The 16,027-nt window shown below is 36.0% G+C and overlaps 1 protein-coding gene across 1 annotated transcript in view; it reads right to left on the bottom strand.

Annotated features, from left to right (window-relative positions):
• CRB1 (crumbs cell polarity complex component 1) overlaps window positions 1-16,027 on the bottom strand; it is a 114,076-nt gene that overhangs the window by 86,000 nt on the left and 12,049 nt on the right. Inside the window, 2 exon segments of the mRNA XM_070941064.1 lie at window positions 2,541-2,677; window positions 7,273-7,453. Coding sequence (XP_070797165.1) covers window positions 2,541-2,677; window positions 7,273-7,453 — 318 coding nt within the window.

Here is a 16,027-nt window from a genome sequence, read left to right as displayed (position 1 = left end):
CTTTTTCAAGAAAAAAAGCACATAATACATCTGGACCTGTGGGTAGCAATGGCTTTAGATTACATAATGCTAGTTGAACATTATCTACTGTATATTTAATATTCAGCAATTTGTTACAACTATTTGTGGTTCGACTTGTGAATGAGGCACTGCAACCATTGCTATCCACAAAAACTGAACTAAAAATGTATTGAAAAGATTGGCCTGACCAACATTGTCATTACAATCATCCCCATTTTGCCCTTTTAAAGGTGGAATCACTTGTGAGTCTTTAAGTTTTGAGCTTATGAAGTTGTAGAAGGCTCATGTAGAGTTTAACAGCTTTTCCTCCTGTTTACAGAAATAATTTGTGCATTTGTCTTTAATTTGACTACATAAGGCTTTGTAGCGGCTTTTGAAGTTGGCAACATAGCCTGTCTTGTTGTTCCACCAAAGAAATGTTTTCTTAGATTGTAATTTTCTTATTGCCTTGGGTAATTTATTCTTTATAACTTCTTTGGTTTGTCTTGGTACGTATAAATTTATAGCTTGATTAATTTCAAGCAAAAAAATGTTATAAAAATCTTCTACATTTTTACAACCTGAAAACAAACGGTGCTAATTTAAAGTTGTTAAATCAGCAAGTATTAAATTATAGTTTGCTTTTTCAAAATTATAATTTGAAGAACAGTCATTAAGACCCAGTTCAGGAGGATGCAGATTAATACAAAAGTCAATCGACTTATGATTGCTGTTAGAAAAGGGTCCTTTAACATGTAAACCATAAATTAAATTTAAGCTATTACAAAGAATTTGACCTAGACAATTGTTAAGACTAGTGTTGTCAAAACCTAACTGCTCTAGCCCCAAAGTTGTAACAGCATTGTAAAAAGTTACAAGTTCATTTGTTTAAGGCCCAATTAATTAATGGCAAATTAAAATCACCAAGAAGAACAAAAGGATGTGGGCAAGGAGCCGCCCAGGTTAATAGTTCAATTAACTTATTCATATGGCCAAGATCACAATCAGGGGCTCTGTAGCATAACAAAAAGAGAACTGTAGTATTTAGAGTCAGGCCACAGACAATGGACTCTGAGAAAGCAAGCTCAGGAGTAACATTAATCTTTTTCAATCCTAGGGACATTTTATTAAAAAATTGCAACACCACCATCTCTGCAATTTTCACGGTCAGACAGAAAAACATGATAATCATTTGCGGTAAAAGAAATGTCTAGAAAAGATGCTTTCAAGCAAACAAAAATGAGGTAGAAAAAAGACATGTTCAAGAGCAAAAGCAATTCAGACATTTTGTTTGAGAGGCTTCTTGCATTAAATAATTTACACATTAAACCAGTAGGGGTGGACCTTAAGGAGATGGGGGTGTATGTGCATACCTAATATTGGTGGACAGGAACACGAATGTTAGGGTGTGGGCCAATATTCTTACATTTAATACGGTCAGCACAGTACTCGACATATAAATCTGTTTCACTTTTGTCCAAACATTCTTTAAGTTCTGCACAGAGCTCTCGGGCACAGATACATTGTAGGATGGACAAATCAGGCCGCAAATGTAATTTCTTGTGGTCTACGCTGCTTTTGGCAAATGAATTTATCATGGATATGAACTCCCGATTACAGGCTTCACTCTTGCAAACTACTTTGCAAAAACGGAGTACCACTGAACCTTTGTTATTCTTATACTTCTTATATTCTACATGGAAAATGTCTACAATTTTGTTGGGTGTAATGGTCGATGCCTGGAAACTGCTGATAATGCCGCACACCCTGGTGATGTGATATCAAATTAATCAGAGTTGTCCAATCCGAATAAGATCACGTTTGGTCATTTCTTTTCTCTCAATTGTGTCTTTTATGAGGAACGAGATGTGGTGCAAGGGTTTAACAATGTCCTGTGACTTAGGTCAGCGATTTAAATCGGAATTGCAGGAAATTGATGGTTCACTACTCTGCGTCCTTTCCTTTTCTTATAAGGCCGTCAAACATGCTTCCATACTGTCAACCCGTTTGGACAAAACAATGAAATTGTCGAATTTAGGCTTGATACTATTGCCAATATTTTGCAGAATCATCAGAATGGGCTAAAATGGATCCAAGTTGGAGTATCAGGGCCTTCTTTGCCCTTATTTGTTGCGAGCAGCAGTAAAATGAATGCTGTATGCTAAATCAGGATATGGAACGTGTATTCTAAATATTTTTTGGAATCTAGTTCAGGCTTCTATATTGCTTATGTTAAGGAATTGTTTAATTATATCTGTTTGCTTTACACAAAAGTTAGGGTTATGCCACTATTATAGAAATGCATGTTTTTTTTTTCACTTTTTATTAAAGAAGAAAAAGAATAAGACAAAACTATAAAAATAATAAAAACAAGAAAAAGAGAAGAATCACCCCCTTGTGCATATAACAGCTGGTCCTGTATAGATGTGTCCCTGTGTGTGTATGTTTTTTTTAAAACAACAACAACAACAACAACAACTCATTCAGCAAAAGATAACCAGCAGAGATGGATGCTTGTGAAATAATGCAGAGCTTATCTGGCTAGCAGTGACACATGTAACCCTCTGTGGTATCTTCACAGGTACCATTATTATGACACGGATGTGACCAACAAAAGGAAACAGGTATTTCACAATGCAGACCCATGTATCCATTGCCTATGCAATTGCAGCTATATCTGCATTGCAATAAAAGAAACACAGACATATTTTTTAGTCCATACTACTGATCTGAACAATTGTGCAGTTTTCTCTATCCTGGGGGAAGAAACCCTGCATGGCTAGCAGTGGGCCTCTAGAAATGATCTAATGCAGTAGTAGGGAATATATTTTGCTCTGTAGGACTAGGTTACATTGCTTAGATCACTGGTTTGGGGGCTGCAATGTGTTTATATTTAATGTATTATAAACCACCCTTATTCACTGTTCTGAAGCATCTCTTAAAAACAATACAAATAAACAGTAATAAAAATAAAAGGTATGCAATGCTTTTCCATTGTTTTACTCTATTCCCATCAACCCTCAGCTGTCAGGGGAGAGGCAGATTAGTTTTACCAAAATGACTTCAAAATTAGGAAGGAATCTTGGGGCTACAAGTCACTGACCCTTGTTTTAATGGCTGTTTATTGGTGAAGCAAGAGTCTCATTTCTCTGAAGATTTCCCATCTAAGATATTAACTCTCCTTTTTAAAATCCTGTTTTCTTTAGCTAATCTTTTCAGCACCAGTGAGAAACCTGCATTTCTTTTCTTCTTCTTCTTCTTCTTTTTTTCATTTTATCTATTAATACAATCCATCATTTACACGCTCAACTGTGATGGGTCGCTTCGAAGGTTGATTCTTTGTAATCATCTTTAATGCTTAGGTGAAACTTTTTCCATGTTTTACTAGTCATTCAAAGATGAAATGAAACTCAGAACCCTAGTTTTATTTATTTATCTATTTTCATATTTGTATTTCTAGGCATATTCCAGAATTTGCATCTCATTATCTACAAACATAATCCCTCTTCATTGATCCAACTTCAAGACCAGGCTGAAAGCAAAGCTGCTGCTGAGACTAGCACTGTAAAAAGTAAAAAAAAAAAAAAAAATCTACCAGAATTCCTCTGAGACAATTTGGGGCTTTCATCTATTCCAATTTCCATAAAAATATTCATTAAAACAATACACTGCAGTACATAAAATTAAGGTAGGATATATATTCTTCTGTGACAGGGTGGGAGATTATATATGTAGGTCAGACTTCAGGAAAAGATTGACAGAAAAGAAAACTTCTTAATTTAATTGAAAATGCTCATTCAATGGATCCCTTTGAATACAAGGGTTGTATATTTGAGTGCTTTTGGGACTGAAAAATTTGAAAAACATGGAGGACCAGATCAGACAATACTGTTTTTCTAAACAAAGCCTTTTAGGATTTAAGAAATAGTTATACGCACTACTCTCTAATATATACTTATGCAAATATATTTAAACATACACATACACACACATATTCATATTAAAATTACTGTTACCCCATTAGGTATATACTGTATTAGGAAGGACTAGAAAGGTTTGGTTTTCTGCAGCAATGAAAGTCAAGCTATGATTATTTATATCATACTAACTTGGCTTTCTCAGAATATCTATGTTTTGTGTTGTATTGTGTGCGCGCATGTGTGTAATTCCATTGAATTTATGTGGTATTATGGTCTGTCTGCTACATCTGTGGTTTTACATGCATAAACACTTGCACAGTTGTAATTAAGTGTGATACAGTTTTTAATTGTTGTGGAAGAAAAACACACTCACACAAGTAGCAGAACTGAAATATGTAATGTACTTTGTATTGTAGTTGTGCAATACTATTAAAGATAGATGAAGTTATACTGAAGAAATTACTCTCTGGAACAGTGGTAAAAGACATCCTGTTGAAACATCCTGTTCTATACAGAGAACATCTGCAAATAAAGAGCACCATAAAATATTCAAGAGCGCTTTGCTGCATTTTGTGTAGTGCCTGCATTAATTTTTTTTCTTTTTTTGCAATTAATGCTCGCTATTTTCTGCATGAGTTCACCAGAGGATTTTGGGACTAGTTGAATGAGTCAAACTGAATCAAGGAGAATATTCATAATAGTCAAAATACTGAATGAGTCAAAAGGAACAACTTGCTAGTATCCATCTTCCTCTTCCCAAATACTTAGGAGCTAAGATACTGTACTAGTTTTATTTAAAGATATGCATTGGCCATGGAATCTTAGTGGTGCTGTGGCCTAGAGGTGGAGCTCTTGCTTCAGAATCAGCTGTGAGTTCGATCATAGGTAGCAGCTGATATTTCTCTCTCTGGGCACAATGAGTAAATATCAGCTGCAAACTCTGCATTGGCAACAGGAAGGGCATCTGGCCAGTAAACACTCAGCTCCATTCAGTTGCCCCAACTCCACCCCGATGCAAGGGATTATAGGGTCATTAAAAGACAAAAAAAAAAAAAAATGGCCATGGAATCTCTTCCAGCATGTTATAATTTTTTTATAATCTCCTACCTACCATCTGGATTCCAAAATTGCTCTGCCAAAGATAATGACAAAACAATTTGGATTTTTGAGAATCCACATATTCCACCTTGAGTGCATGTATAAAGCTGCATTTTTTTTATCTGCTAAGAGCAGAAACCCTGACCTTGTCACCAGAACCATTACTTCAGTAGACAACTTGATTATCTTCCTCGTACAGCAGCATAAATAAAACCTATTGTTTAATATAACCAGAAAAGGGTACCTTATCCCAGTGTGATGTCTGGTCTCTTCTGATAGGACAATGCGCCTGATTTACATTTTGAGGCTTGCATTCCCAATGGGACACTACCTTTAGTAAAACCATCATTTCTATTTTGAGGTTCTCCTTATTTATGTAATTAATTGGCACACACACCAGCACACTCCCACACACAAGAGGAAGAGAAAGAAAGGAATCATTAGCGGAAATTTCAGGTTTGCGCAATGCAATATTAGAGGGAGACATGAAACAAAGTGGAGGAAAATGGGAAATCAGGTTTTGAAAAATGCCTTGATTATTTCAATTTAAAATGTATCCTTGATTATATAAAGCAGCAATATATATATGTGTGTGTATATATTTTAAATGCAGCTATTTTGGAAAGCTTCCATATTCATTGATAGATGGGGTAAACATGGGTTTGGGAATTTGGGCTGTAGTAATACAGCCTACAAGTGGTATGTTACAGGTTTAAATATTTCTCAATATTTAAAAAACCAGGTAGAAAATCCTGGTTTTATGCAGTTACAAACAACCAGCTGCAACTACTGTACTAGAATTCATTTTTCCACAGTTCAGCAATCCACTATTGTACATTTGGGGTTTTTTAACTTGAAATCTGTATGATGCCTAAGATGAAATCAAGAATAGCACCATGCTCCAAATTCAAAAGGGGAAAAAATTTCCAAGCATGAGGGTTCCATTATGTCACACCTTTCAACAAATCCTCTATTCCTGGAGTGATTCAGCTTCTGCTATGCAATACCAGGAAAAGAAGTATTTAGGTACGTACCCTCATACTCAGAATCACTTTTTCTCCTTTGAAACTGGATCAGTGCACAGCCTTACTAAAGTTTCTTTTGAGTTGAATTCAAATCCTGTTGATTTCATGGATGCATCCATATTGTCTTCCTGATGGCTGTATGGAAGTGGTTCTCTTATTATCTCCTTTCAGAACAGTTGTTGGCTATCGAGTCTAAACTACAAGTGCTGACATTTTTTAGTCCAGTCCCCAGTGGTTTTCAAGTTCAGTGAAGTTGAAACAGTTGTTGCATTTATGACATCTGCAATTGGCTTAATTCATGCCAGTTTATGCCTTTCTCTATTGATGATTCCAATTTCATGATTGTAGCCAAAACTCAATCTCCCTCCCCCCCCCATTGATAGACCCGATTGCTTCTTGTCGGATGCAAAGGTTTCAGAGTTTTATTTATTAAGTAACTCATGAGACTGTTACCTGTGTTACATATTATATACATATTACATATTCAACTAATCTTCATTGTAACATTGATAACATTGCAAATGTGATGAAATAATCCATGTTCAAACTGAAAGAGACTTAATGAGCTAAACTGTTGGGTCTGAATTATAGATCTTAAATAGATAAAATGGATCTTAAATACTAAACTGTTGAAATAAGAATAAGGTTGGTTTGGTTTCTGGCTATTCAGGTAGTCCTTGACTTACAACCACAATTGAGCCCAAAATTTCTGTTGCTAAGTAAGACATTTGTTAAGTGAATTTTGCCCTGTTATAGGACCTTTCTTGTGACAATTGTTAAGTGAATCACTGCAGTTGTTAAGTTAGTAACATAAGTATTAAGTGAATCTGGCCTCCTCCTTGATTTTGCTTGTCAGAAGGTTACAAAAGGTGATCACATGACCCCAGGACACTACAACCATAAATATGAATCAGTTGTCTGAATTTTGATCACACAGCCATGGGGATGCAGCAACAGTTATAAATATGAAAAATGGTCATAAGTCACTTTTTCCAGGGCTGTTGTAATCTCGAACAGTCCCTTAAAGGAACTGTTGTAAGTTGAGGACTATCTGCATTTTCTAATTCATCCAAATTCCAGTTGCAATTAGAGAATCAATGTCCAGTCACAAAATCCACATGTTTATCTACATGACCTACAGGTGTTTTTAGAAAGTTAGGTGGAACAAAAAAAAAAGTACTTGGCATCTGCTGTAAACAAGTTATCCAAATACATGATAGAATCTATGCACTGCCCCCCCCCCATTGAGGCATGGTTGACTTGCACATTCATCATTGTTGATGGCATATTTTTCACCAAGGAAGCCAACTGGGCAGGAACAGTAATAGCCACCTAGAGTATCATGACAGGCACCATCATTCAGACAAGGCTCTGACAAACATTCATTGATTTCTAGTTCACAGTTGATACCTGCAGTGAAAGTTGAAGTTGAAGACATGTCATAAGTGCCTGTTCTGAAAATAGATGACAATTTATAGCTTTATACAATGATTTGAAACTCTTTTGGTTCCCAAATTTTACAGTGATTATTTTTTGTTTCATATCTGGGGGAAGAGGCAGAAATCTAGATTTTAATGAGGACAGAAAGCAGAGCTCTTGTTTTCTAACACTGTTGTCTGTAGAGTTCGGTCACTGACTTACTTCCTTGGAGACAGCTTTAAAATATAACATTATTTTATCCAATGAATCTTCTCTGCTAAGGTTCTGTGACCTGACCAGATTGACACAATATTTTAAGGGAGATCCACAATGAGGACCAATAACAGCAAAATGCTGGGTGTGATCAGGAAATTAAGTTCCTCCACTTTTTCATATATAAAGGGGTGGGTTTTGATTGCTTAGTTATGTCCAAATTTTCCACATCATTTACCTGCTCAAAGAAATCCCTATATGCAGGTCAAAATGTATCAAATGTGTTTAATTCTTAGCGTGTATTAGATCCTTAGATTCTTAGCATGTATCTTAGATCTTTAGCAGAAAATGTTCATTGTGGTACAGATATGAACAAGGCTACTAACCTAGTTTTCTACATATTGTGTGAAAGCTTCAGCTGAAACAAAAACAGTAAAGCTCTTCTCGTGAAAATAATGGCTTATGGATTGTGACTTGGAAGATAACAGGATTATATTGTAAAGAACGTTAATGTATCCTTGAAATGAATGATGGAAAAATAAATACATTGTGTGTCTATAAAACTGTAAGAAAAGAGAAGGATGTAACAGATCAGAATGAAGGTGGCCAGATCTTATATAGTAATGCTGATGAATACCTACAGCGAAGTAAAGGATGTAGATTTAATTCTGAATGATGATCTAAAATGTATGTCAGAAAGTATGAGAAAAATTAAGGAAGTATCCTACTTTTTTTTTTTTTTTTACTAAAGGTATATTTCTACAATCCATGTTTAGCCAAGATGTTAATTCATTTGACTTCATCAAATCATTAGGACAGGGACGGTAGGCATGCCGGTTTCCTTACAGATCTCTTAGGAATGGGATGAGATCTACAGTAGACAGTCTAAGGTTAAAGTTTTAGGGATTTGGGGAAGAAACCACAGAGTCAGATAGTGCATTCCAGGCGTTGACACCTCTGTTACTGAAGTCGTATTTTCTGCAGTCTAGTTTGGATTGGTTTACCTTGAGTTTGTATATAAGAAGTACTTGTGGTAATATTATCAGTGTGCGGGTTGGTGATGTGGATATATGTCTAAGCAACAAATCCCCAATGATTCTGCTGCAAATGTCAGATTGTTTGTATGATGCAACAAGCTATAAAAAAATATTAAAGACCAAAGTAGTTGTATTTGACAAGAAAAATGGAGTGAATAATTACAAGTTACACATACATTGTGAAAAACTAGAGCAAGTAGATGAGTTTTATACCTTGGTAGAATGATTACTAAAGATGAAAAATATGAAGAAATTTTATGAAGTGCAAACACTAATAGAAAAGCAGTATTATGTGATTTCTTGCAAGAAATGAATATTTACCAAATGAAGCAACAATTGCTATGTATAATAATGTTCTTCAGCTCACTTTGTTATACGCAAGTGAGAATTGAGTATGCAAGGAAAAACTGAATAAGGTGGGAGTGGGATACTTAACAAGTGTATGTGATAAAACTAGATGTGATAAGGTTAGGACTGAGTAAATGCTGAATTAATGTGGACTAAGAACAGACGTGAGTGACGAAAGAAATGCATTGAGATGGTTTGATGAGAGAGAGAATGAATGTTGACTTGCAAAACAAACACATGTAGGAAGAGTGAACTTATTGAGATGGAAAAGTAAAGTTAGTGAAATCCTGAAAAACAGAGGTAAAGAAGTTTTAAAAATAGCAGGCAATGCATGATGTGATATGAATGAAGCGAAAGCAAGGATTTTGGTTGCAAAGAAAATAATGAAGAAGCATTGTGAAAATACTTGATGTAAACTACTTTTAGCAATGTTTCCTTTTCTTATCTAATATCTTAATTTCTTTTGCTATTTCTTACTTCTTTTCTGATTCTGCATAATACTGCTTACCCTAAAAGGGAGTTGTGTGTGATTCATCTTCATTCCCCCCCCCTTTTTTTTAATTTGATTTATATGCCGCCCTTCTCCGAAGACTCAGGGCGGCTTACAATGTGCTCAGCAATAGCCTTCATCCTTTTGTATATTTATACAAAGTCAGCTTATTGCCCCCACAAACTGGGTCCTCATTTCACCTACCTTAGAAAGGATGGAAGGCTGAGTCAACCTTGAGCCTTGGCGAGATTTGAACCCTGCAATAATTGCAGGCAGCTGGTCTTAATAAGCTTAATAACAGGGTTGAATAACAAGTTGTTTTATCTACTCATCATTGAAATCTTTTTTTCATAACAAACAACAATCCAGGTCTTTAAATTCAAACTGCTGAAATAACCCAAGAGGCCACTTGGATTTGACATTATTCTTTATATAAATTGCTTGACATGCAATTTAAGATGCTAATGGGTTAATCCTTCTTATGTCTATTTTCCTGAAGAGCTGTGCTCTTTTCAGGCATTTGTTTGTGCTGTTTGTTTTTTCTAGTAATGCAAACAACAGGAAAACAGGGCACCAGGTTTTGGTATGAAGCTATCATACCTGGATTTGCTACAAATATCAACATTTATCACTGAATGTAGTAAACTTTGGCTACTTAGTAGAATACATTTCTCTGGTTGTACCAAAAAGTTGCACCAGGCTGGTTTGTTAATATATGGAATTTTTCAATAAATATGATTTTAAGAAGTTGCATCAGGCTCAGTTTCATCATGGCTGTTTCCTTGGTATAACTAGCTAATGAATTCCATTGAGTCAGCCATTCCAACTATGCCATAAGGCAGAGTGAAGCAACTGTCTCAAGTGACATACCTGGTAATCTCTGGCAATCCTTCTGAGTTCCCACCTGTAAAGTACAGCTACATGTACTACATGCCTTGTCTTCTAGACTCTACATTTTTCTAGTATCTCAGATGCAATGGAGGACACCATTGCCAATGAAATGCAGCTCAGTTGCTAGTCCTCTCTAGAAGATAATTCTGTAAAGGTGAATGAGATCTTATTTGATAAAATATCACCTACTTTCCAGAGATAAACTGGCTTTAGATATTTCTATACCATGAGCACAATATATCATACTGTTAGATGATTTGGATCAAAGCATGGGCAAAGGGTAGTTGGATAATGGCATAAACATCAGAGGTGTGTGAATCGGCTGAAATTTGATTCATAATTGAGATTTGAAGGCATGAAGATTTGATATAATCCAATTGAAGATTTGATTCAACAAAATATTCAACCATAGCCTATAAAATGTCAAAATAACTGCAACTATTTCAACTTTGAACAGAATGGGATGAAAATAGCAGGCGGATCCTTTACTGAACAAAGTGTCATCTGGATAGATGAAACAGTTTTATAACAAAAAGCTTCTGAAATATGTTCCCCCACCACTTCAATTATGTCTTCTGGGAAAGATAAAATAAAAATTATGAAAGGACAGTACTCCTATCTCCAAAGTGTCCAACAAAGAGCTTATAAAAATGTAGAAAATGTCCTAATCCAATTTTTAAATAAAAATGTTAAGTATTTAAAGTTGAACTAACTCTTACAAAAGAGTTCACCTCCACTAGCTTTTCTGAGTTTACAAACATGATTAATTTACTAGAGATTAACAGGAATTATATTGCAGATCATTTGGCGGACTCGGTTAAGGAACAACAATGAAATACATGGATTTGTGGAAATTCCAAGGATTATACAGAAAGAGGAAATCAAAATTTTCAAAAGAGTAGCAGAAATTCTTTTAAACCTCTTGCTAGCTCTGCAGGTGAACCTGCCTAAACAATTCTAACAGAAAACTAAGAAATAAATAGAGGAGCAGAATTCCTCTAAGCACTTTGACAAGGAGAGTTTGTAGAGACGATGATGAAATTCATTGGCAGCCGCACATGTCAATATCAGCAAACACGTTATACTGTTCATTATCCTTTCCAGTCTATGGATAGAAAAATATTATAATCTTTGAATTGATGAAAACCAAGAAAGAGTATTATATTATTATCTAAGAGCAAGAACAATTTGACAGTAGAGCTGATTACCAAGGGAAGGGGTGAGTTTCTATTCCATGGAAGAATTCAATAAGGGCTGGACAGTCAAATGTTGTGAAAACATTAATTAAGATTTATTCTTAGAGTTGAGGGATTAATTCAGTTTCCCAAAATGTCCTTCCAACTTCATGATTCTATGAAATTCCAAATCACTTTTAACTTTCCAGAGTTATTCAAAGCATTCCAACGAATTCTGTTCAGGTTGAAGGTTGAATTCATTTATTCAAATGGAGATAGTCCACTGATGAGTGTGATGTTTGCCTGGCATATTGTGAAATGTGAATGGTGTGCATGAAATACCATAAAAACTGCTTCACACAGGTTTTGCATGAATATTTTTAGAGATACATGTTCTCTTGTTCCTCCCAAAGAACACACTTTATTCTCAAACATGTGTGCAAGCAACTATATAATCAGACCACCACGCTATTAATGAAAAAGACCTCTAGACATACATATCATATTCTTTGCCCCGAGACAATGGGCAATATATTTAATCCTGAGAATTGTTCTCATGTCACAAAGTGTACAGAATCCCCATATTTTACAATTGCTGAAACAATTTGAAGTTTAAGAAAAGAATAACAAAAAGATTATACTGAGGAACAATAGGCAAATCTCAAGGATGGGAAGGATATGTTTCTCAATAAAATTGTCATAAGTAACAGGTTTTTATATACACACACACAAATACACCCACACACACCAAACACTGTCTAGTGACCGTAAATCTGTCAGGACTTGTTAACAGCAGTTCCCTGTGAACATTTGATAACACAGTGACAATAATAAATGAACTGTGTATATAAATCTCAGAACAATCATATTAAAACAAATATACCCTCCTCGCTCCCCACCCCCACCTTATCATTAACATGAAACTACGGCTTGTTTTTGCTGTGCTGGATCAGGCCATTGGTCTGTCAAACCAATAACTTGCCTTAGGCTACTGAGCAAAAGGCGCTTTCCATCTGTAAAAATGTAGCCACTGCAATGATTATATATACACTGCAATGGAAAATATAATACAGATACAGACATACACATATAAAATACATACACAATTATGGGTATGGGTATGTGTACATGTACATATACACATATGTACATGTACATATATGTGTACATGTATATGACTTGGATTATTTTAAGTCAGAAATTGCATGTTGATAATAAATGAAGTAGCAGCATGGGAACTTGGGCAAATAATTATGTGGCGGCCTCAAGTTTCATCTATAAACTGAACAATAGTCTACCACCTACTCCCTGTTAAGAAAAGAATAAGATGAAGAAAATTGTCACCTAATGACCTCCTGCAGATAAAATAGCCTTTGTCTCCGGTTATTCAAACAGAAGTAGTAAGTGTAATACAACAAAGTTGGAGTGACACCCACCAAAGAAACATTATTAGCCATTTTAAAAATAATAGACTCCGATTTTCAATCTTCAATCTTTCAAGCCACGTTTAATCTCTTAGCTGACACGTTACCTAAGAAAATCCACAGTATTCTTCTGTATAATGCTGACTTTGATAGTCAATACTTTTCTTCAAGGTAGATCTTAACTACACTTCATAGTGCCCCATCAGGAACACAGGAAATTAGTCTCTCTGGAGAATTCAATATTTTCTTCAGATTAACAAATGTTTACATAATGAAACACAATTGTTTTCTATTTCCTATATGGCCAGCGCCAGTTGCACTTCATCAGCTGTCCAACAGAAGCATTATATACACTATAAACTATATTCACTCTTCCCTGTGATTCAGGCATACTAAGCTCGTTTCTTCTAGTCAAAATTACATGAGACATTTCTTAACTCTTTGATGAAGCAGGACCAAAAAAAAAAAAAAATTAAAAAATTCATCCAGCAGATCAGTTGCAGAAAACCGTCTGGAGAGCTCACAGAGCAACTTGCAACCCAGAGCCGGTAACGAGAGCATTTGGTTAGCATTACCGTGGTTGATTTATTGCGAGCTCTCAGCATACATATCAAAAGTTATAAGCTTTTTTAACATCCCAGGGAAATGAGATGAGGGTGGATGATTTCCCACTGTGATTCATGGTGTCAGGCTGGGCTAATAGCAATAGGCAAGCTCCCTCTGACTGAGTAAATGAGGATTTTTATTACCAGCAGAGACACCTTGGGAGTTTCATGCAAGATTCCCTCTGGCTCGTGCATTTAACACATCTCACTCACAGCAAGCTGCAGAAAACTAAACAACCACCCGAACAACAGCAGGAGCCGCTGATAAATCATTCTGTTAAGTGGGCTTTAAAACCCACTCTTTTACTATTGCAGGAACAGAAAGCTGCCCTTTATGGAATTATTACTCTTATTATTTTAGGCATGGATGCTAAAAAACTATTCTCCAGTGGGTATCTCAGCACATCTCTTTGGGTTTATATTTTATGGCGCACTTTCTTTGCTGTTTTTAATCCTTCTGACAATTCTGTGCTCATACGGATTCTTGTGCTATACTTCCCTAAACAAAGCTACTGAACTAAAGGAGCCAAACAATATAAACTTAAATACAGACAGCATTCCTAGAACGTGCAAGAGGACTAGTGACTGGGAAGAATGCTCTTGTTTTTTCTTTTTTCCTAGAGGTGTCTCAACTTGAAATTGTGCTTAAACGGGAAAGAGTAAAAGGCAGAATTGCCAGAAAGGATTTTCATAATGCCCCAGGATTGGCTCAGTTTTCAACTGGATGGAAAACTGCAAACCATGGGAGAAGAAGAAGAAATAGGGGCATTTCTTTTTTCAATGTTTTGCATGGTTGGTACTGTCCTTTCGAATGGCTTAATTTGATTTCAACTATAGCTGAATTAGGGATGTGGTGGCTCAGTGGCTAAGACGCTGATCTTGTCGATTGAAAGATCGGCAGTTCAGTGGTTCGAATCCCTACTGTCGCGTAATAGGGTGAGCTCCCATTACTTGTCCCAGCTTCTGCCAACCTAGCAGTTCGAAAGCATGTAAAAAATGCAAGTAGAAAAATAGGGACCACCTTTGGTAGGAAGGTAACAGCGTTCCGTGGGCCTTTGGCGTTTAGTTATGCTGGCTACATGACCACGGAGACATCTTTGGACAGTGTTGACTCTTTGGCTTTGAAACAGAGATGAGCACCGCTCTCTAGAGTCGTGAATGACTAGCACATATGTGCGAGGGGAACCTTTACCTTTACCTTTTATAGCTGAATTAAGAAGCAGTCCCCAATTATGATCATAAATATAATGAAACCATCCTAGAAAGATATTATGTATTATTACAAAGTGACTAGTAATTTGAATTTCTTAGCACTACATTTTAGGAATGCTTAAAATCCTAACCTGATCTACCTATTTATTTCAGGGTACTGACCTCTCCTTAGGTTTGCAGAAATTAAATCTTTTAAACTTTCAATTCTACTACACTCCTGGTAGGTAGGATTAGTCAGTAAGCTTAAATGAGAACAGTGTGTTTTTCTTTTTTTAGTAAAGAAGTGTCATATAAATAAAGGTCAATGTGCTTGATTCCAATGCTTGTAAATACATGAGATTGGAAGAGAAAATATGCACTTGCCTTCCTTTCCTTTTCTTTCCTTCTTTCCTTTCCTTTCCTTTCCTTTCCTTTCCTTTCCTTTCCTTTCCTTTCCTTTCCTTTCCTTTCCTTTCCTTTCCTTTCCTTTCTTTTCCTTCCCCTTCCCTTCCCTTCCCTTTCCCTTTCCTTCTTTCCTCAATCCCTACATAACCAACTATACAGATGATAGATGATGCTGAATGAATGACAATCAGATTCACAATAAGGATAAACTTATTGTGTAAAAAATTCTTAAAGTTTTAGATAAATAACATTCAGATCATTGCCATGCCCTGTAGGGATGAGAACAGTATGAATGCTACTGTAGAAAGCTTTCTGCATTTTGCAATTGGAGGAAGACATTTTTCTAGGTAAGGTGACTGAAGCAACAAATGCACAAGAAAACCCCTGTTTTCATCTGTGGCACGTTTCATGGTAAATCAGCCAAATGATTGGTCAAATGTTAAAAGGAAAACTGGGGGAGGGGGAGAGTTTGGAAGAAGGACAATACTACTCTTTCTTCCATCTGATGTTCAAGTTTCTCCTCCTGATAAAGGCCACCAGCCCCGCTGAGCAATCCCGAATCCTGTCTGGATGATTTAATTTTCTCTTTTCCCTTTTTAATACTGGTTTTCTTCTTGTTGTTGAATGGCGAGCTTGTCTTCTCCATCATCAAGGAGTTTATTCCTGGGTTGCAGCTATTGCCTTTGGTTTGGCTAACAGAATCATGTCATGCAGCTTCCTACATACAACAGGAGGTCCAGGTTGAATGTGATCATTTCAGAGCAGCTGTACTGGCAGTTAATGGGC

The sequence above is a fragment of the Pituophis catenifer genome, unplaced genomic scaffold (assembly GCF_029215685.1).
Source record: "Pituophis catenifer annectens isolate HBS135680 unplaced genomic scaffold, rPitCat1.0.hap2 SCAF_3, whole genome shotgun sequence".
Taxonomy (NCBI): domain Eukaryota; kingdom Metazoa; phylum Chordata; class Lepidosauria; order Squamata; family Colubridae; genus Pituophis; species Pituophis catenifer.
The sequence above is the reverse complement of the archived record's forward strand: the minus strand, read 5'-3'. Positions and strand labels throughout refer to the sequence as shown.